Raw genomic sequence first — 22,108 nt, forward strand, 5'->3', positions numbered from 1 at the left:
GAAAATATATGATGGGCAGAAAGTTAATGAGTCTTGAAGAAAAATTCCCACCCCACCCTCCGTGATAAAGAACTTGGCGCGTCATGTCCCAGTGGAGCTGACCATGCCTCACACTATCATGGTCTGTGAACTGAGCAAGTGCTTGCGCTATACCAGTATCTTCCATTATCATTAACCTTGTGCCTGCAGGCAGTGACTTTCAGTTAGAAAAAATGGAATAAAAGTCTGTGTCTTTATCCCATGCCACACCACACTTTTGATTTAAAGGACACTTGGATGGGTCATGAGAGAGCCATGGTGATGCCTGCCTTCTGATTGCCTCAATGGCTTGATCACCACCTGTCTCAGCTAGGCCCTGACCTCCCATAATAGCATCATCGTTTTAGCTTCCACTTAGAAATCCTTCTCCTTTCTGCATGTTACAAAAAGAGGAGGGGAGGGATGCGCATAGGTCGATGAACACTCTTAAGGAAGGCACAGAAATAAAAATCCTCCTGCGGCCTGTATTTGCGAAAAAGAACATACCTGGAAATTAGTGAGGAGAGCGATTCCGCTGTCAACCGCTGTCCTCCGAATCACGTAGTTGTCATGGACATACTTGGTGTTGTTGTTCGGAAGGTTAATCACCAGGTCAATGCTGCCGTCTCTAATCAGCCTGGAGGAATAAACAAAGCAAACAAAAGCTCGCAGGTGACCATGCATATTTTATAATTAGTTTCTAAAATACTAGCATAAATTACTCTTAGCCCTTTGAGTCAACGGCTTAGCTGTCATTTGTTCTCCTCTAAGTCAATGTTCCAATTACCCTATTTGGGGGTTAAAATTTTTAATTGTGTTCCTGTAGGAATTCTGGTGAAAGTCTAACTAATTAAAAGTTTTCTCTTGAAAATGCCATCTATCCATAGTAAAAATTGGTCATTTGACAGATATTTACTTGTTTTATAAGGAGGTGATTCCTCCAGCATTAAGTCCTGTCCAGCCCCTATATCCGCTTCCAGATTAACTTTACCTCACCGCCTGCCTGCCAGAGCATCTCAGATGATGGAATGAAAATGCAGGTCACCTGATTTTGAGTTAAACCATTTCACATTCTGCTGCCAGGCTGCTACACACACAGGAGACATTTAAATGTCAAAAGCATGAAGTAATGCTAATTATTGTTTTACAAAGCTCTAAGCGAGGGCTTATAACATCACAGGAAGTCTACTAAGGTCTGAAAAATTTGCCCTTCTTTTATTAATTTGATCATAATTTATAGGTTACCTTCTTAGGAGCTCTAACAAACAGTATATTGCATAGAACTTGGTATTGCTTAGCCATTCAATGAGCTGTAATATCCTGGAGCAAATGAGAATGGTCTACCTATACTAGGTAGTTCTGTGTTTATATAACGGTGTTGCCAAAGTCCCACATAGCGTGCGAGATACTATGTCTTACAAATCTAATGTTGACATAGCCTAAGGCATAGTGCTCAACCTGAGCAAAGAATAGCACTTTAAGTAATCCAACGAAAGATGTGATTATAGCTCCCATCACAGTCTCTTGCAGGTACCAAGTGTTCAATAGATTGACTGATTCGTTGATGCATTTCCTCAGTGAAAGACAGCTAGACAAACTTACACTTGGTGTATATATATATATATATATATATATATATATATATATATATATATACTATTTTGACGTCAAATATAAAGTTCTGCATTACAGTCTTCATGCCCTTGATTCTCTTCACTAAGATCATGGTATCTGCCAAGGAAAGCATCCTTATGAGGAACTATTTTGAAAGATGCTATATATATCCATGCACACATATGGCATTGTGTGTTCATAGTAATAGCAAAGTTCATGAGAATGAAACTTTACTATCATCCACAAATTTCTCATTTTAAATTAGTTGACCAAGAGAATGTTTGGAAGACATGCAAGAGGGGAAGGTGGAGTATTCAGAGTACTCATATTGCAATGGTTCCAAAGTTAATCCTGTGTTTTGTTATCTCAGACAACTCTGTCCCGTTCTTACTTTCTGATGGAAGAGAGGCTGGGATTCTGTCCTTCCTGAGATGGCCAAGCCACGGGCGTGGCAGGGACGTTGTTGGCATTGAGCCAGTCTGACGTGGCTTCAGTGGCAAAGAGCTGCATGCAAATGGAAAAGTCAGTTTGCTGTATTGCAGAGAAGGCTTTCCCGAAGCAAAGAAGCCCACTGTCACACTGGGACACACGTGTCATTTCAAACAGAACACAGAAGAAGCTGGTGAATATGAGAACCAATGTGATGCTGTAAATAGAGATTTGGACTCAGTGTCCAGAGTAATTGGCACTTCAAACATTTAAAAAGTATCTGCAGTGATCAAAAATGTAAAACCTCAATTGTAACTGCTTTTATAAAGGCGAAAAATAAAAAATATAGGCATGGCTGATTATTCACTGTTATTAGGTCAACAAAGCCCACCACTTCAGTCCCCACCCCACCACCTCACCCCCAGGCCTTGGGAGCTACTAAACCAGGCTTCGTGTGAATGTCTTCATAGCAAAGGAGTTACACTTGTAACTGTAGCAGCTGAAAACTATGACTACATATTGAAACAGAAAAAGGGAAAGGGAAAATATATGGAAATGCACTGCAACTTTGTTGCAATTCTGTGTAAGCTAATATCTAAGTTTGTGATAACTGTATTGAAACTTAAAACTGGCCTTTCTAATTAGTTTATTCCACTGGACATTTGAAACAATCAAGTTAGGATATATTTTGAGCTATTTGATTCCCTATGATTTTTCAGTACATGGATGGAGCCCAATGCTGACAGAAAACAACTTGTAAAAAAAAAATATATCACATACCTTGAAACCTTCATTGTGTAATTGTTCAGCCACACCCAGGAATTGTGGACGGAATGATTGCTGAAATTAGAGGAATTTAATAAAATTCACTTTCTGGATATACATGCCCTTCATTTAGTCATATGCAATATAGTATTCTCTCACAACAGCATAAAAGGCAATGCCCTATGTTGCCAGATGTTTCATATTTAAAGGTGACAAGTTTTATCCTTTATCCTTCTGTAATGAGTGTGAGTTCTTACTTATTTTCCAATATAGATAAAATTCCATCTACATTGTCCTAATCTCTGCTCTCTTACTTTTTACCTCGCCCTCAAATCCCTTCAGTCCCTGTTTGATCCACGTAGTCTCTGCCCGTGGATGCAGACAGACCCCGGTTCTTCATGGATCCATTTCCTACTCAGGAAGTGTTTAAAGGCTCCTGGGTTAGCAGCTCAATGCCAAGCCTGCCTTGCTGGATGTCTTGCTGACATCTGTCAGCCTCGTCTAATTGCCGAATTCAAACTTTGTACCACCCTTCAGTAACTGGGCCCTGTCCTGGGAGCTCCCGTGCAGTGCCCTGCAATAAGTCAATCATTTGGAGCTCACTTTCGCATTGACTCTAGCAGGGGTGCCCAATCTTTTGGTGTCTCTAGGCCACACTGGAAGAAGAGGTGTCTCAGACCACACATTAAATACACTGTGACATGTAATGACAAAAAAAACCTCATCATGTTTTAAGTAAATTTACAATTTTGTGTCGGGCCGCATTCATAGCCATCCTGGGCCATGTCCTGTGGCCTGCGGGTCACAGGTTGGACACCCCTGCGTAAGGCAAAGAGTAAAAGAATAGGGTCCGGAGTCACAAGCTGCACTTCGAATCCTGGCTTTACCATTCATAGTTACTCAGAACAGTTCATGTCTTTGAGCTTCCGCTTCTTCATTTTTAAAATGGTAATGAGAATAACAATGCATCTCCTTCTTGCGGCTCCGTGATAAACTGCCACCTTGAGCAACTTACTTAACCTCTGCCTGTTCTTTCCCCACTTACTAACCATGAATAATAACAGTATCCACATTGCGGAGTCCTTATGAGTACTCTGAAGAGGACCCAAGTTGGCTCCCCACCAAACAGTGCCTTTTTGGGATATTGATTTTAAGCCAGTTAATAAGAAACAAAAGATTCATAAAGAACCTTTGACCTTCCCCTCTTCCAGCCTAAAAGATTCAGATGGAAAGGCTTGCTTTGAAAAGGGAATCTTAACATAGTCTCCTTAACATCAGATAGGAAGGCTCCAGGGAAAGGCCTGGTAGCTGCATCTCCGCCTCCCACTCTATCCCACCTCCCTCCTGTTGTTACAATGTTTCTGAGTTGCCTAGCAAGAACTTGTTTGCTCTGTATGTTAGGCTGCTCCACAGCTACCTATAAATGGCCTATTTCTCCTTTCTCTATGTTGGCATATAAATCTCAGCTGCCCAGTGTGTCTCAGGCCTCATTTTACGACACCCCCGGCATGGGCATCTGTAATAAACATTGTACATTTTCTCCTGTTACTGTCTCTGCTAACTTGACTACTAGCCTAGTTAGAAAAACACAAAGGTGAGAGGGGGAAAAAGTCATTTTTTTAACCCCCACAACTTACTGAATGAATCTAAAATAAGAACTGTTTAAGTGTTAGAAGACTGACTTAGAATAATTACTTGCCCGTTAACAGTTCTCATTAAATATTATTATTGTTCTTCAAACAATTGGTTTTGATTTTTTCCTCCCGGGGACTACATTCCTGCCCCTGCACCTTAGTGTTCATGCCTGGGTTTCTCCATGGGCTGTTGTCACACTTCAATACAAACCAGCTTCCACCTCACACAGATTTCACTTCTGCACAGGCTTCCCTAACACTGCATCTCGCTGTTCAGATTTTTTCTGAGTCCATTGCCATGACCTTCTAGAGCCCCGGTTGCCCCATCTGGTTCCCAGGTCCCGCCCTCCCTGGATTCCGGCCCATCGCCATCAGGGTCCCCCAGTTCTGAACATACCTCCTCCCTGGGGCCAAAAGCCAGTACTTGCAGGAGAGTAGTCAGAGTGCAAGACAACACTAAGAGGCCTCCCCTAAGGTCAGCCCGTGACCTTAGCTCATTAGCATGAGCATATATGAGTAACTGAGCTAAACAGAATGTGCAAAATCATTCAAAGTTCAAATAAAAATCCGTTCTGCTTTAAATGAGAGCACTTTGGCTGTTTTTCCTTGTAAGAAGTTTATACTCAGATGACATAATTTGGCTACTTTAGGAAATGTTTTGTAATCAATTTAGGAACTATATTTGTAATGGTTGGAAAAGTCATGGATATGATCTTATCTCAGAATTTTAGAGAAACTACAAATGGTGATAACAAATCGTATCGAGATCCTTGTCCAATTTTGATAATGGCCAGCCCATAAAACCTCCTAATGTTTGCTTTCATAGGCGTTCTGAGGACAGATCTAAATCCTAGGAAAAGACCCCAAAGCCCATGTTCAAATATAGAATTCTTTCAGACTCTGGCCCTCTCAGTCCCAGAACAGCAGTTTTGTGAGAGGAAACTATTGGCAAATAGAGAAGATAAACGCCAATGGATAAATCTCAGTTAAGACAGACTCAGGGCTTATTCATGACAGTCTTCTGGAACACAGGTTGTAACCGTGCCCAGAAAAGGAGCTTGCCATTTCTACCTTGGGCCAAAACGGAAGAAATGGGCTTAGCTGTAAGAAGCTTATGGCTAGACACGCACAAAAAAATTATAAATAAGTATACAATTAAAGAGTAGCTTGGCGATGTTAGGGCAATTTAATGAGCTAATGCGACCGTCTCTTAAGTGAAATAAACCAGGAGACGAAAGACAAGTACCATATGACCTCACCTGTAAGTGGAACCTGATAAACAAAATAAAGCAAAAGAGCATCAGAGGCATGGAAATAAAGAACAAACTGGCGGTGACCAGAGGGGGCGGGTAGGGGAAAATGGGAAAGAAGGGGAAGGCTGTAGTTCAGGAACATGTTTAGAGGACCCATGCACATGGAGAACAGGGCAGGGACTGACTGTGGGAGTCGGGGGTGGGCGGGGTGGGGAGAGCAATGGGGGAGAAATTGGGATAACTGTAACAGAACAATAAAAAAACAGGTAAGGCAGAAAAATAGGACAATTCTTTTTTCAAGTTTGATTCTGCTTGGAAAGCAATGGACTAAATTAGATGGCATTTTAGGTGTTCTGCATATTTTAAGTTCCTTGAAACATGGCAAATATGAATGAAATGAACTTCTGGGTTTTGGAACACTACATTGTTTACTGGTCTAAACTACTTTGCTTAGACCTTCTGCTGAACAAAGAACGGACTTCAGTCAGCACCAAAGCACAGTAGAAGGCTCAACATACAAAGGTCCAATGAGCACTCACTGGCTGATTAAGAGATTAATCATGAACCGAACAAACTACTGTCAATCCCTTGCATTTTCCTCTACCAAGAAGTCACTTATAATAGGTGGCCATATGATGGCATAATATTGAAACGGTGTTCTAAAATACCCTTTCTCAAGTACAGTGATTCTCAAAATGCGGTCCCTTGGAAACTAGGCCTCACCTGGAACTTTGTTCCCAATAGGGAAATTTGGGCCCTACCCCAGATCTATAGAATCAGGCACTCTGAGGGAATCCCAGTCATCTGCACTTCGGCAAACCCTCCTGGCGATTTGGACACCCACTCAAGTCTAGGAAGAGGAGGGAACAGGGGAGAGGGGAACCATCTTTCTCTCCTTTGATAATTTGAGGTGAAGTTGATAATTTGAGGTGAAGATGCACTGACCTTGGCCAAAGACACAATGAAAAATGTTCAGGGAGGAGCCCTAGAATGTCATTTTTCTACTTCACCATTTTAAAGTAAAATAAGTCAGCAAGTCCTCCCATACCTGCAGACCACAGTCAGCACCTCGTTATGGAGCTGTGTTAGTGCTGCCCCCCAAGTGGAAAAGATAAATATCCTACACGACAGTATCGGCAGCACCCCGCTGGGGAGCCACTCCGCCTCCTGGTCCAGGGCGTAGGCTTTCATAGCACATTATACACTTCTATCAAACATGTATTGAACACTTGTGACACATAAAACGGCCTCTCTACAGAAAGAAATTACAGCTGTCAGCTTGCATCTGAGCAGCCTTAGATTTAATAGCTGATTGAAAATACCTGGGTAAGAAACCATTTGTAACTAGAGGTGAAAAGTACAAGCCGATTTATTTCCTGGAAAATGTTTATAAGAAAGAAGCCCTTTAAAAATAAAATATCTATCTATCTAACTATCTATCTATCTATCTATCTATTTCCTCCAATGACCATTTTCACTTTACTCCAGCTTCTGGTTACAGAATGGAAAAGTCAAGGTAATACAGGGACGTCTGGATTGACAACTCTATGGTTGTTCCGAATAATTCTGTATGGAAGATAGAAGGTTACTCAAGTCCCTTGGAGGTGTCCTTTTCAAATAAAACGCTTGTGTTTCTGAGCCTCACCGAAGCACAGATGTCAGGACTGCGCGAGCCTCTCCACACACAGCCCTGAATAGCCCAGTCAGAGGGGAGCAAATAGCCAGTGCTCTCAATCTGCTCTAGAGTAAATCATTTATTGTTAAATGGTGTTCCAGAAAACTTCAAATGAGGTAGATTGCCTGCTCATAGCACCAAAAAAAAGAAAGAAAGAAAAGAAAAAAAATCTGGTGAGATGAAAGGAAGCTGGAAACTTGCAAGAGACTCAAAGATGCTTTTGTTCCTCTATAAACCTGCACTGCGCTTTTTTGTATTAGGATCCATGCCTATATAAGCTTCTGGGTAGAGATACCTTACATGTAATAGTTAAGCTGACAAAAATCCCTTGACAAAAATCTAAATCCTAATTTTTCCCCGAAGTCCTAGTTACACCAAGTTGAGGTTACAAATATTTCAAATGTCCTAGGTAATTTGACTCATAGGATGCATGTAACCTGGGAGGGCAGACACAGAGGGTCTGTGTGTATAAAGGATTAGAGTGAGGAAAAGAACTAAAAATTTAAGAAGACTGCAATTAAACCAATGAGTGCACACCTGTCCCCCCCCAAATACAAAGTATTTACTGAATGTTTTGAGGTGGCTGATATTTGCTAGCAGTAATTAATATTTAAAGTACCCGTTAAGCCATCAACAATAAGAAAAATGTTTCCTGGCTCAGAGTTACTTTTATCTCTTCTCTGTAGTTCTCTTTTCCCAATTTTTCTCTTACAACCTATCATAGAATATTAATAATGAATTGAGGTATCTTCAACTAAATCCTTCTACTCATAGCAGACAGGTGGGGAGATGAAGAGCTAAGAAGGCCTTTCCCTCAAATAAATGGGATAGATATTGACCATCCTCCCCCATTTATACATGAAGGAATAATAAGCAAATTAACCGCAACCATGCTGGCTGCCAATGCTCCCCTGTGAGTGAAGTCAACACATGCGCTGAGTCAATGATTATCTTAATGTATCAAAATGCATCGTAGACGCTCTTTCCTAGAACTTCATTACATAACTCAACTAAATCCCTTTCCTTGTACTTACTGGCCCTAACCCCCATTGACATATTAGCAGAGCTATCTTAGGTTTTTTTTTAAGTTCTGACTTTATATATTCAAATGAGTCTATATGAATTTTTCTGACCTACTGAAATCATGTGAAATAAAATCATTTTTTAAAAACACAATGTATCCTGAGATATGGAACCCTAACAACTTTGTCCACAATTGCTACGAAGTTTGGGTAAAATGGTGCAATTAGATTTGGGTCCCATTCCATCTAAGAAGATGCTGGTGACTTTTATAGCTAGGAACTCTCTAGTTAGTGTATTCTGTCACAGTGCTCAGTTAAATTTCTGACTACATACTTTAAAATCACTACCAATGCAAGCCCTTCATATAGTAATGGAGAGACTATACGTTAACTGTTGGTGCTGGCAGCTTTTCCTTGCCTCCCATATAAGAAAATGGTTCTTGTATATCTCTGAAGACTCAGAGTCACACTGACCAAATGTATCACAGCTGCAAATATTGTATTAAATATAATTTTATTAAACATTTCTTTAAATATTTTTTTTGCCTTGGGAGTTAAAATACATATATATTTAAATCCCTACCATTATGCATTCATGCACAGGAGAAAGTTCTTTGCAATAACTCACATAGCTACTATTTCTTTTAAAAAGAGCACATGGAAATGCGGAAGCTCTGTGGACATAACCCCTTCCTTAAGAAGACCCCTTTTTACTCTACCACCACCCCCATTTTTTCCTGCAAAGCAAAAATTCTGTTCACAAATACTTCATAGAGATCAAATTAATTTTTGCCTTACATTCCCCTGCAGCACTGAAACCAAACAAGCCCCAATTTTATACATCACTGCCTTTTTAAACTGGTATTTTAAAATGTTAGCACTATATGATTAGTTGTGAAGATGGGGATTAAGGGCATGGTCTCCTCTGAATGCCCCCAGGTCTCACATTAAACTTTAAGCCATGACTGGAAGTTGGGCAAATACTCTCATACTTGCAACTTAATAATACTTAGTGCCCATTTATAATGTAATGAGTCTCTCACATGGTGTGATGTGTCTCTAAACTGCCATTAAGCTTTGCAATTGCAAGTCGTCTTGTTAGTCTCTGCTCTAAGTGCTCGCCATCACCCTTTTGGCACCTTTATAAAGCAAAATCCCAAGTTACTCTTTGCAGAAAGTTCACCAAAGCACAACCCATCCAGTCTCCAGGGTCTAATTTGCGGATATTAAGACACCCTAATGGGATGGTGTGTGTAATAATCACCTACTGGCTTGAGAATACCTGATACTGTTCTAATTACATTTTAATAATTTTTATGTAACCATGCAGGGTCTGAGCTTATTAAAAGTACGACAGGGGTGATATATAAGACCATCTATTGTTTTCAAAGATCTGAGAATTACTAATGTCAAAAGAAAGTGAATGACCCTTTGGAAACATCCAGCATTTTGGGGGGAAATTTATAAACAGAACAGTTTTTACATTCTTGCAATAATTGTTCCAAAAGTACAGTAACTTTCTGTCTACTGTTTTGCACTAAGATTTGTATTTGACTTGAAATAATAAACCAATAATATCCTTTTCATTATATGAAGATATTTACTTATAATTATTGCACCATGCTTACCAAATAATATTTCGAGAACCTCCATAGTGTACTGTGGGATATGCTGACTTTCTTAGGACCATTAAGTTCCTGCCCTTTAAGCTCAGAAAATTTTTCAAACAATGCCCACGTCTTCTTCAACTTTTAACCTTTCACATTTAGTAAAAATTGAAATGCGAATGAATGAATGTAAGAAAGGAGGGAGCAAGGGTCAGGATGAGGGTAATAGGACTTCAGTCTGGGAGATGCCTTGTGTTTGAGACTTCAGATACAGGTGCCTGGCAAATGGTTGGAAATATGAGCTTGCTGCAGTCTAAGATCTAAAGGTGATTGTTATAGACAGGAGAATGGACACTGTAGACATAGATGAGCTGGAAACAGGGAAAGTAAAGAGACAGAGATAGACACAGACACACACAGAGACAGAGAGAAAGAAGAGGCGAGACCCAACTTCACAGAAAGCCTATGCTCAGGGCTAAGGAGCAAGAACTAAGAGCAAAACATATGGAAAAGATGTAACCAAAGAATAAAAGAGATTCCTTTATAAGGCACCCTAAATACCTCTCAGAACAAATATCCTTCCACCAGAGACTTTTTCTTTCTGTCTGTTTTAGTTATTCACTTATTTGTGTTGGCTATTGCAATAGAAAAAGGCAAATCAGGGAACACATAGAGAACAAATGGCCATTCTTTGTATGAGTTGCTTTTTTCTTTAGAGAAACTTAAAACAAATCTCCCTCTTCTAGATTGCAATTAAGGTCCCTTCCCCCAGCCACTCCCAGCAAGTGACCACAGGCATGCACATAACCACACACCACATACCTGGATTCCAATCAGGATGCCTTTCTGGGGTATCTTAAATCCCGTGGAAAGCATTGCCTTCAGGAAAGCTGTGTGAATACCTTCACCAAAGCAGGCCACCTGTTTAGAATAAATTTAAAAAAAGAAAAGAAAGCAAATAATAGTCAACCATCTTTACAAAAAAAAAAAACCACTACAAATGGAAAGCACTTTACTCACAGACTCTTTTGTAGATTTTGAGTTGCCCATGCATTCTGAATCCAGAGATGAAAAGGCTGGCCAGGGCAGATGTATCTTATGTTTTTAATTAAGTATAATGAATGAATAAGCAATTCTTTCCCTATCCAACAGCACTCCATGGAACAACATAACTGGATTCTACTGTGAGTTATTTGGATGCAAATCACAGCTTCTGGTTCATAATGTGGTGAGTTACCAAATGTTAATATGACAATGTTTAAATAACAGTGTATGTTCTGTATGCTATGCAACAGTGCATGAATTCACAGGTCAGTAGCACAAACGCATAACTGCTAATCAATTGATTCAGAGTTATTTCATGCAGCTGAGAAGAAAGCCTTCCGAGCAATTCAATAAGTCCACAAAAATCTCAAAGGAGTTTGCTTTTTTAAAAATCATTTTCATAAAATGAACCTAAATACCATGCTACTAGCCCCAAATCCCGCAGCCATAAGAAAAAAAATAATAATTTTAAACTAACATATAATGCCACGCTATATAGAGGCTTCATCTAGGGCTATTGTGCTGCAGTATAACTACAAGTCACGTGGCCAGCATAACCATAGAGCAAGTGGTCCATGAGAGCATGATGGGAGTGGACTCTGCCATGCATGTCATCACCTGGCACGGGGACAGAACTAGCATTATAGTAGCCTTATTCCTTAAGCAAGTGACTCCCTTACTATGAAAGGAAAGTTCTCATCACTTTGACCTTCAGTTGACCACCCATATACAGAGTGGGGCAAAAAAAGGTTGACAGTTGTGAGTACACAAAACACAATTTATTCTTGTATTACTATTTATTAATTACTGTATTATTTTCCATATAAACAACTGTCAACCTACTTTTGCCACACCTTGTATACTCCACAGTGAATGGATCCTTTGGTAAAGGTGTGGCCAACTAACTTAATGGGACCCAAATTCAAAAGAAAGAACCCAGGCCACCCCATTGTAAGTAAAGATACAACAACGCATAGGAGGTTTTGGCAGTTTTCTACAGAAAACATAGAAAGTAGTCAGATATGCGCGAGTGTAAATCAAGGCTAACACCCGCCCCCCTTCACCACTAAGAGAATAAAATGCCCCTAACCTAGCCCAGGACCAAAAGGTATATTCAACCCCACAATAAACCATTTAAACACTGAGAATGTCTTTTTGAAGCTTAACTGACATTTCACTAAGATAGAATTATTATTCTGATTTCAGTTATACAATAGACCTTGTAACAACACACTTAAGAGACACTTGAAAATACGACTCTAATACTGGAAGAAGAATGATCTCCTTTTATATTTCTGAGATAGACACAAAAAAGGGGGAGGCGGATTTCTAATTTTATCATGTTTCCGTATTTCAACAACTCCAATAATGTATGTCTGGAGGCAGAATGGACTTAGGAACTGCAAATAGATTCGCCACACTGGAGCAAACAGCATGAAGGAAAACAGACCTCTCCCTGATCTCAACCCTGGACCCGCTGAAAACAGCCCCGCACTGAGTGACCCTGAGTTCAAGGTAAACCTGAAGAGAGCATCCTTCAGACAGCCCAGAAACGTAGTGGAGAACCCTCACTTTAAAGGTGGGTTCCTCACCTATTAAATTTAAAGAAGCAGCAAAGGAGCCAAGGGGATGACATCATCAGTCCAGACACAAACAAGATAGCCATTTATTCCTCACAGCCCGCCTTCTTGTCTCACTTGGCTTCTCACAACAGACCTTGCTTATACCCAGGCAACCATGTACAGCATTCTATATTTATTGGAATTAAACATTTTCCCCTTTCAGGTTTTTCTTAATACCGAGAGGAAATGATGATGCCTCACAGTCTGATGCTGATGCCCCGACATGCATGGATGAGAATTGAAGGCTGTACCTGGTAAGTCTGTCAAGGGCTAGGTGATTCATAAAATGTCCTGACACTGACATGTAGGGAACTTTCTAGAATCTGACAGCTCTCTACAAGAAACGCATTTCACATTCTTGAAGAAACCTGCAGCTGCCAGAGTGCCAGCACAAGTGAAGAGGGACATCCAGTGGCCAGTCCCATTATAGTTTTAGATAATCCCCAAGAGGTTAAAGTTGCATTGAAAGTGGGTCTGAAATTTTGCACATATTTTCATGTTGCATAAAATTTAGGCTCATGATCTTTGTGATGCTACACATTCATTTTACATATTGCTAGTAAAAAACCACTGATCTAATTGGGGGAGGAGGGTTCTACTGTAGAGAGACCTTGAGAGCTTTAAAATAAAAAGAAAGACCCAGAAAATATTTAAAAGATATTCGTAATGGGTAATGTGGACATGAATTAGAAACACGAGTATTGTAGTCACTTGTTGAACTACAAGTGAGAATTTAGACTGCGGGCCCCAAAAGTAAAAGATTTTTCTTTAGCTTAAAATTGTGAAAGCCCTTTCAGACTCACTCTGATAGCAGAAGTTGGTGTCCCCCTTGCTACTTGCCAACTTGCTTTACTAGAGTCAGACCATAAAACCATATATTTCAAAGTAGATTTAATGAGAGTGTTCGTGGATCATTAACTAGTTACCTCTCCAGTGGAAGCCATCTCACATCGCAGAATGGGGTCAGCGTCCCTCAGCCGGGGCCAGGAAAACATTGGAGCCTGTCAAAAAAAAACAAAAAAAAACAAAAAAAACAAAAACAGGGTGGAAAAATGTGTGAGAAAGGTATAAAAGGACGAAGAGAGAAAAATATGTTCAATGAATCGTCTTTCACACGATTCATTTAGGCTTTGGTAGACATGTAAAAAGTCTCTTCAGTCCAAGCATCTGACTTGAAATATAGCTTTAAAACTCTGATCCAAGAATTTCATGAGCTTTTGGCCAAAAACTCGGGTGAAATAATCACAAATTATTTCTGTAAATAGGGCCCCTGTGACCAGTGGAGGCCAGTGTCTCTAATCTGGCCTGCACAGATCCCTCCTGGAGTGATTTCAGACGAAGTCTGCTGGGCATTGGTCTACCCAAACACAGAGTTCAGACACATTTTTTTTTTCTTGGTTGGCTTTTGAAACATTCCTCTTCTTGTTTTGATCATTTGAACTTGCAACAAGCCACCTTGCCAAAAATTTCTGTCTGTAAGCGTACTTCTGAGATATGAAACTGTTGTTGACACCTCTTAAAAAGCTTTGAAAAACATTCTGCTTGGAAACACTTTGGCTCAGAACTTTCCTAAGAACTAGAACATCAATAGGAGTACTTCTTTTTCATTTATTTTTATCAGTGCAACTCACTAAGAGACGAATTCTTACTTCTTGCATATATCCCTTTATCTAGTCTAGACTATTCCTCCTGTTATTCTGGCACCCGCCTAAGGTATCATGGGAATTCTAGCTTGGAGTCATTTCACTGGGTCACCTTAGTCAAGTTATTGTACATTCCTGCACTCCAGCTTCTCCGTACCCTCATCTGCTGAGAGCCGCTCACCTCAGTAGGGCTATATTAAAACGGACTAAATGTAAGTAATTTGAAAACAGTAGATTCCTGTACAATAATAACTAGGAAAGAAGTAAACTAGAAGATACAGTGCATTTTGAAAAATGCATATTTATCCATCCAACCATATTGTTTAGTGGGAAATTGTTTCTCATGTGTGTATGTGTATATATATACCCGTGTCTCTGAATAAAAAAACATGAATTTGAAATTTATATACAGAATCTTTGTTGGAAAAACATTTCTCAGGACCTTGTTGGTCTCAAAAAGATTTTTGTATATATATATATATCCCATTGAAAATTTTAATAATTTATGTTCTGTCATCGTCTCCATGGTTAAAATGCCACCCTCTCCCAACATAAAAAGTGACATTCTATTTCAGTGCACTATAAACTCCAAGGCATCCTAAATTATTAACTTAAGTAAGATTAATAAATATTTTTTATTTATAGCTTCAACTTAAAGCTTCCACTGTAAGAGAAGCCAGAATCTCAGCTGTAACACAATTATAGTTGAGGTCACCAGTACATATAGAAATGGAAAACTTTAAAGGCATCTAAAATATGTAAGTGTCACATAAATATATCACTCAATATAAATTAATCTCATGTGTGCTTCATCTAAAAACTTCATATATATTTATATAATACCTCACTAATCTTCATGCTTGTCCAGGTCATAAATACTCTGTGCATGGACACACCGATGCAGCTAGAGAAGTTCAGTGGCTTTATTACAAGTTATTATTAGACATATACTGGTGTGTGTGTGTGTGTGTATATATATATATATATGTGTATATATACACAGTATTGGAAATTAGTGGAAAAAAACTTAATTTTCTTAGTCACTCTTCATAAAGGTGCCACAATTTCATCACTTTCACAGAATCACTGTGAACAGTAACTGCTCTCTCAACTTTTCAAGTGGAAAAATTGTGCCACTAAAGAAAGTAGGAACTAAGTGATGGTGGCCAAGGTGGTAAGAATTTAACCAGCAGGAAAGACTTTTACAAGATTCATGCATTCTTGAGGTCTTGGCACATTTCAAAAATGGCTCAATTCAAGCCTTGTGCTAGCAATATATGGCCATGATTTCAATTTACCAACCAAACCGGTACCATCGTCCATCAGCTGCATACACGTAGTTATAATTCACTCAGCTAGTCAGTTCTGAAGTTAAACAATTCTAAATGATGTTTTGAAATGCACAGTAGTTCACATAAAGTTGACTGAAGTGCACCTGCATTACATTATTCAAAGAAAACATCATAACTTCCTAGTCCAGCACTTTAGCGAGAAGATGCGTAAAATATCAAGATTCTTTTGATCAAAAATTGCTCTTCTTCCCTGGAACTTACAAAAATGACTAACAGATTTTTTTTCAAATGTTACCTTAATTGCAACATAGTCCGCAGGAATGATGGGATGCTCTAAAGTTGGAAGGGGTTTCTCATCGAAGTTCTCTCCAATCATCACTTTGGTGGCCACATCAATGAAGTCTACCCCAAGGGTCTTGGACACAAAGGGGAAAGATCGTGATGCTCTCAGGTTACACTCAATCACCTGCAGAGATAACAAAATTCCAAAGAAGAGACAGAATGGTGAGGACTAATGACAACAATATTAATATTTTCCCCCCCAGCTGGGTTCCAGCTGTTATTGACTGGGGACCAGCTCTTGCTCTGCCAGCTTCTCCCTGCACTCCCACTGCTTGTACATTTGCTAACTAGTTTCCTTTCAGTCAGTATCTTTGAAATATGCCTTTCCCCTTTCCACAATTCCACTGCCTCATACTACTGAGAGACTGGCATTAATGTAGAGTTTAGAAAATCCCACATCCTTACTGAGAGCTTTCATTGAGTTTTCACTGGCCATCAGACCAAGGTCTGGTCCTCGAAGGCCATCTATCCTCCTGTCTCTGCCTCTGTGTTATCTTGTACCACCTTCATGGCCCCAATCTTACTTTTCAGTTCACCTTGCACTCTTTCCCTAGAAAAAAATAATCTTGCTAAACTGAACTAGTCACTATCTCCTAAAATGTGCCAATTTCTCATAGATGTTCTATGTGTAATGTCCTCTCTACCTTCCTTCCAGCCATTCTTTAAGATCCAGCTCAATCTACGGAATCCTCTTTGAAATCTTTTATAATCTACTTAAAACCAGACAACCAGACAAATGACACTCAAATACACATAGGCTCATGCACACATGTGCATGCACACACGTGCACATGCAAACTAGCAGATACGCTCTCTCTCCTCTAAGACACCAATGCCATTTTATTTGCACATTCTTCTAGCAGCTGTTACACTCTAACTTATGTTCTGGTTATGTATGAATTCATCTTGTTCTTGGTCCTCACTAAATGGAAGATCTTTGGGACCTGAGGCTGTATTTTATAAATCTTTTTAAATACCCTATGACTTTGTTGATCAATAGTGGTTACTGACTGGTTAAATGAAAGACACTAAATTAATTAAGACTAACCTAGTTAATTTAACATTTTTTATTTTTTGGTAAATGGCATAAGTCACAGCTTTCTTTTCTGAGAAAACAGTGAAGCAAAACTTCAGTGCATTTAATTTATCACTATTCTACATGTTCAGATTACTTTATAATAGTTACTGCATCCATCTATCCTACACTGCAAATGGTAGACAATGACCTTTCCAATGGATCAGAGTGCTTTACAAAGCTGTGACTAACATACCAGTGTCTCCAAGGGCCTGTGTTACACACTGGGAAATGCCCATACCCACTTACTAATAGTGACAGGGCCTCAGTTGCTCTATGGTTGCGTTCAGAGTAAAGGTTACTAGAAGGACACAAACCAGCATGACCTAACACAGCAAGGTGTCCCCTCAAACACCTTGATGTTCTTACCAGGACATCATTTCCTTTGACAAGAAACTGGACATTGAATGGGCCAGAGATGGCAAAAGCCTTTGCAATCTTTCGGGTAGCATCCTTCACCTAGATCAAAAGAACAATAAATAATATAGTGCTAAGAGTATTCATTAGATATAAACCAAAAAATTTACAAAATCTTAAATTTATACTTCTTTAATTTATCTTTACAGAGAGCTCCATTTCCAATAATAATAATGAAACAACAGCAGCCACCAGTAGGCTTCTATTAACAAAATAATATGTGCTAAATATTCACAACAAGATACTAGGGTGAAAACATAATTTTACAAGATTACTTCTCTGCAAATAAATGCTCCTACCTATGATGATATATTCTGGTCTAACTTTGAAGGTTAAATGGAATCCTTTGTGTTTAGTTGCTTCAAGACTAGAAACTGAAGACCAAACTCTGTATCAATCTAATGGGTCACTTGCTAAGAGGCGCAGGCCCCGAAATTACATGGTATTGTAGAGACCAGAGAGATTTTTTTTCTGTGTTTTCCTGTTGCCCTGGTCTCTTCAAGGGTCGATATTATGGTCAGAAGGAAATGGTGTCTCCTTGTGGGGAGGATCTGTGTGCCACATACAGGAATTTCTGTGTCCTATAGCCAGAGCCAGGAGTTCTGGGGGCAACTTGGGGACTCTGCCCAGCACTACAGAATCAGAAACTGGGGCTGGAGTCCAGGGATCTGTACTTGAACAAGCTCCCCGGGTGGTTATGAAGCACACTGAAGTCAGAGAGCCACTGCGCTTGAGTACAACCAAACAGGCTCTAAGGGGCAGTGAAGGAAATCATTATCTTTAAAACACCCAGACGATACTCTGGTTTCTCTTCAGAATGAATGAATCTTTCACCTTTTCCAAAATACCCAGCTGACTCAGAGCAAGGAAGTTCTTGTAATAATGAAATTTTACCAGCAGCATGTCCAACATTGCTACCTAGCTTTAAAAACTGTTTTTATCTTTGCTTTTTTCCCTGTTGACTTCTACTTATAAATAATGACCTTTTCAATGGCGCCTTGGCTGATGGTCTGTGTGGGCAGCATCAGAGTTGCATCTCCCGAGTGGACACCCGCGTCTTCCACGTGTTCCGAGATGGCATGGGAGATAACCTGGCCAAAGGAAGATTACAGGAAGTTGTCAGGCACCTACTTCAATGAAGCTGCAGCCTTGCCCACCCCTTTGATTATAACAGATGCCTGGAGCATTGACCTGTTTCTTTGCCAAGTCCCCGATGAGAAGAGCAGAAAGAGTGTCATGCGTGGACTTGTCCGGCCTCCCTGTGCAGCGACAGATTGCCTCGAGGGGAACCCAAGAGTGGCTGACAGCTTACCTTCCTCCTCCATTGATTAGAATGCGTATAGATAATAGGAAAAGAAGACAAGTAAACCAACTCATATTGACATTTAGGAACAGAGAGAAAATGAAAGCATTTGGAAGGCACTGGAGATGTTTTTATCTCTTCCTTCCAGCTTAGGTTTTAGACACTGTAAAGGAAAAGAAGATGGGAGAGATGACTGTCTAGCTAGGTAAATGTCATAACTTAGGTGAACGAGAGAGAACACTTGAGATCTAAAGATCAAGAGCTCTTCAACTTGATATTTGAGAGAAGAGAGAAGCAAAAGGAAAATACACTTGTTCCCTTTATTAGGTAAGGAAACTAAGGTAACGTAAGAATAAATAACTCCAGTACAGGTGACTACTGTTCTCTTGTAGTCAGAATAAATAACTTCTGTACAGGTGGCTGGGTACAGATTTTGAAATTTTATCTGTCAGATTCTAAAGTTTATGGTCTCAATCACTATAATCGGAGTGTTAATAACACATGTCTTTGGGAAATGATAAAGCTTAGAGTGGAGAGAATAATTGGGTGATTGTAAAAGGCGTAAACTACAGAGAAGATTTGCTTATCAGATGTACAGATGACTTAAAGCAGAGTGGCATTTGAATCTCAGTCTCCTTTTGTCATTTCAGTCCTGTGACCTGGGCAAAGATGCTGTATCTGCTTAGCCCAGGTCTCCGATAAGATGGGAATGACAATAGCATCTGTCTCAGAATGTTTGTAGGGATAAAAGAGAACACATACATGGTGCCTGGCATGATATTTAGTGCACAGTAAGCACCCAATTTTTTTATAGTGTCTAGAAATGAGGAGGCAGTAGCCCAGCCGAGCTCTGGAAATATCATCATATATCTGAAGTACTATTTCCATTTCTGAAGTACTACTTCTGAGTGTGACTCATTAAAAATAAAGTGAACGATCTGGAACATTTCTGAAAGAGGGAGGCCAGGACGATGAGCGCTGGTCTATGGCTGAGAAAAGCTCAGGGCAAGAGCTTATCTGGCAACTTGAGCCAAATCAGACCAGCTTTACCAGCTCAAAATTTGAAAAAAATATACAAATTTTCTAAGCCAGACTTACATTCCCCACTTCCACACTGGTGCGATTACATTTGTCTTTTTTTTATAACTCAGTCTCAAATAGATAAAATACTGAAAAGGTAGAAAAACTAAACTTATGCCCTATAGCTCTGGAGGTCAGAAGGTCAGCAAGGAAAATTTGAGGGAAGCAGACCTTAGTTCAAAAAAAGGAATATGTGAGATGCCAAAAAATAAACAACCCAAAACAAAAAAATATATATATAAAATCTTAAAACATTTTTGTGTTCTGCATCGCCAAAAGAATAAACAAAACAAACAAACAAACAAAAAACACAAATGACCACCTTCCAGAGATACTGTGAAAAAAAATTCTCATCTTTTGGAGGGTGTGGGGTTGAAATCATTCGTGATTTCTAAGAATGCTTCCACTTTAGATTATATGGTTCTGTGGTAAGAAGTCATTATTACTATATAGGCATATTTTAAAAAAAAACACATCACTTTGAACTGGTAAAGTGGAAGACAAAAGAAAGAAAAATATTTAACATCTCCAGTAGTGTTTTGAAGTATCTGCAAAGTAGAAGTTGAAAGTCAACCTTTTATATTCCCTTAAAGCAAATACAATGACAAGGACTTCCTAAAACCTAACTCCCTGTATTTCCAGATACAGCATAAATGTCTGATTACATGACGAGCAAACTGAAGGAAAGCCTTTTTTGCATTTTCTTTTCTCACTGAAGTTGGATGCATTAACTGCATTAACAATATGAGATGTGATATCGTAAGCCAATTTGATGTTATTATCATTATCCACCCTACTCTGTTTGGTTTTGCCTTTATTAACCCAATAAAAAGGAGGTGGCTAGGAAATCAAGAGAGAAGAAAAACTAGGGATTCAATCAGGAACTTCAGAAAGAAAAGTATTGGATGTTTTCATAATATCCACTGGAACATGAAAGGAAACCCACAAACAAAAGAAAATGAGAGAAAATCAATTCAAAAAGAACGATGAGTGCAGGATGATAATTAATTCTGAATATCATCAAAGAGAAATTCTAACAGTATGAAACACAGGAAATAAGATACCCGTGCCACACAAACTAAATTGTCAGTGCATGTGAATTTTTTTTTGACTAAGCAGCTTGTCCATTATTGTTAGAAACCTGTTTGGTAGAAATCATAAACTTTAATCTGTTATGTTTCAAAACTGCCAAGAAAAGAAATATTTGATGGGAAGACAGGGATGGGAGGGATGGAGATAAAGTACTTACTCTTCCCTCTTTGCCCACGGCATCCATTTCCACTTCCCGAGCCCCCTCAATAAATTTTGTCAGCACCACTGGGTGTTCCTGTCACAAAGGAAAACAGGGCAGAACTTTTAGCTGAAACCCTCTGGTCGTGTTGAATCTGCCGTGCGCCAGGGCAATACTTTAAGAAAAACTTCATGCTAAACACACTACACAAACTCATCAGCCAACTTGTTTTGTCAAATCCAGGTTGTTTTCTGTTTGCAGTGAGACAGAAGGTGTTTCTCCAAGTTTAAGTCCTCAGTGAATTGAAAAGCAGTTTTGAAATGTCAAACATAGACTTCTAGGTGAGTTCAAGGAAAGAGGGGCCTTGCAAAGAGGGCAGAATGGGGTTCTTTTTCTGTTTCCAGAATTATGGACACCTTATGGAGTCAAATATTTATTAATAATTATAAACTATTATTGATTCAGGCTCTTTTTCTACACTTATCTTTTTCATTTCCAGGTACTACAATTGCCTATATAAGTTCTCTCTATAAGAATAATAAAAGAATTTAGAAACAAAGTAACTAGCATTTTGTATACATTTTTATTAAGCCAAAAATGAAATCCTTTACCTGAAAATAAATGCCTAAACCACTCTTAAAGTAAAGCATTTGCAACTGCAAAATCAAACATTTTTCTTTACTAGTCTTAAAATGTCCTTTTCTCAGCTATTTCAGCCCCCTATCATTCTTGAAGTTCTTCCCACACTCAGGTCCTTCCTGACAGAGTTGCGATGCCTTCCACCACCTGGCCGCTGCTTGCTTTTTCCAGATGGAATGAAGAGGTTGAAGGAAGAGCACCAAGACCGTGGTGTCTCTTCCCCGCTATGGCCTAGGCACCAGCAACCCACACCACTTGCCGTCTCACAGATAAACTGATTTGAGTGGCACAACAGCACCCACAATCCTGGACAACTGAACAGATTAGTGAAATAGCCCTTATTATATCGAGAAAGCAACCTTCTCAATACATTTCAGTCTTATGGCAATGTTATACACTGTTG

The 22,108-nt window shown here is 39.4% G+C and overlaps 1 protein-coding gene across 1 annotated transcript in view; it reads right to left on the bottom strand.

The window, feature by feature from the left end:
• CPS1 (carbamoyl-phosphate synthase 1) overlaps positions 1 to 22,108 on the bottom strand; it is a 115,383-nt gene that overhangs the window by 1,333 nt on the left and 91,942 nt on the right. Inside the window, exons 29-37 of the mRNA XM_045852873.1 lie at positions 21,085 to 21,162; positions 18,436 to 18,543; positions 17,405 to 17,494; positions 15,914 to 16,084; positions 13,610 to 13,684; positions 10,840 to 10,938; positions 2,842 to 2,901; positions 2,024 to 2,136; positions 526 to 655 (exon numbers count right to left, since the gene is read on the bottom strand). Coding sequence (XP_045708829.1) covers positions 526 to 655; positions 2,024 to 2,136; positions 2,842 to 2,901; positions 10,840 to 10,938; positions 13,610 to 13,684; positions 15,914 to 16,084; positions 17,405 to 17,494; positions 18,436 to 18,543; positions 21,085 to 21,162 — 924 coding nt within the window. The remainder of the gene's footprint in view (positions 1 to 525; positions 656 to 2,023; positions 2,137 to 2,841; positions 2,902 to 10,839; positions 10,939 to 13,609; positions 13,685 to 15,913; positions 16,085 to 17,404; positions 17,495 to 18,435; positions 18,544 to 21,084; positions 21,163 to 22,108) is intronic.

This window comes from Phyllostomus hastatus, unplaced genomic scaffold (assembly GCF_019186645.2).
Source record: "Phyllostomus hastatus isolate PE091 unplaced genomic scaffold, TTU_PhHast_1.1 phas_contig_137, whole genome shotgun sequence".
Classification (NCBI taxonomy): Eukaryota; Metazoa; Chordata; class Mammalia; order Chiroptera; family Phyllostomidae; genus Phyllostomus; species Phyllostomus hastatus.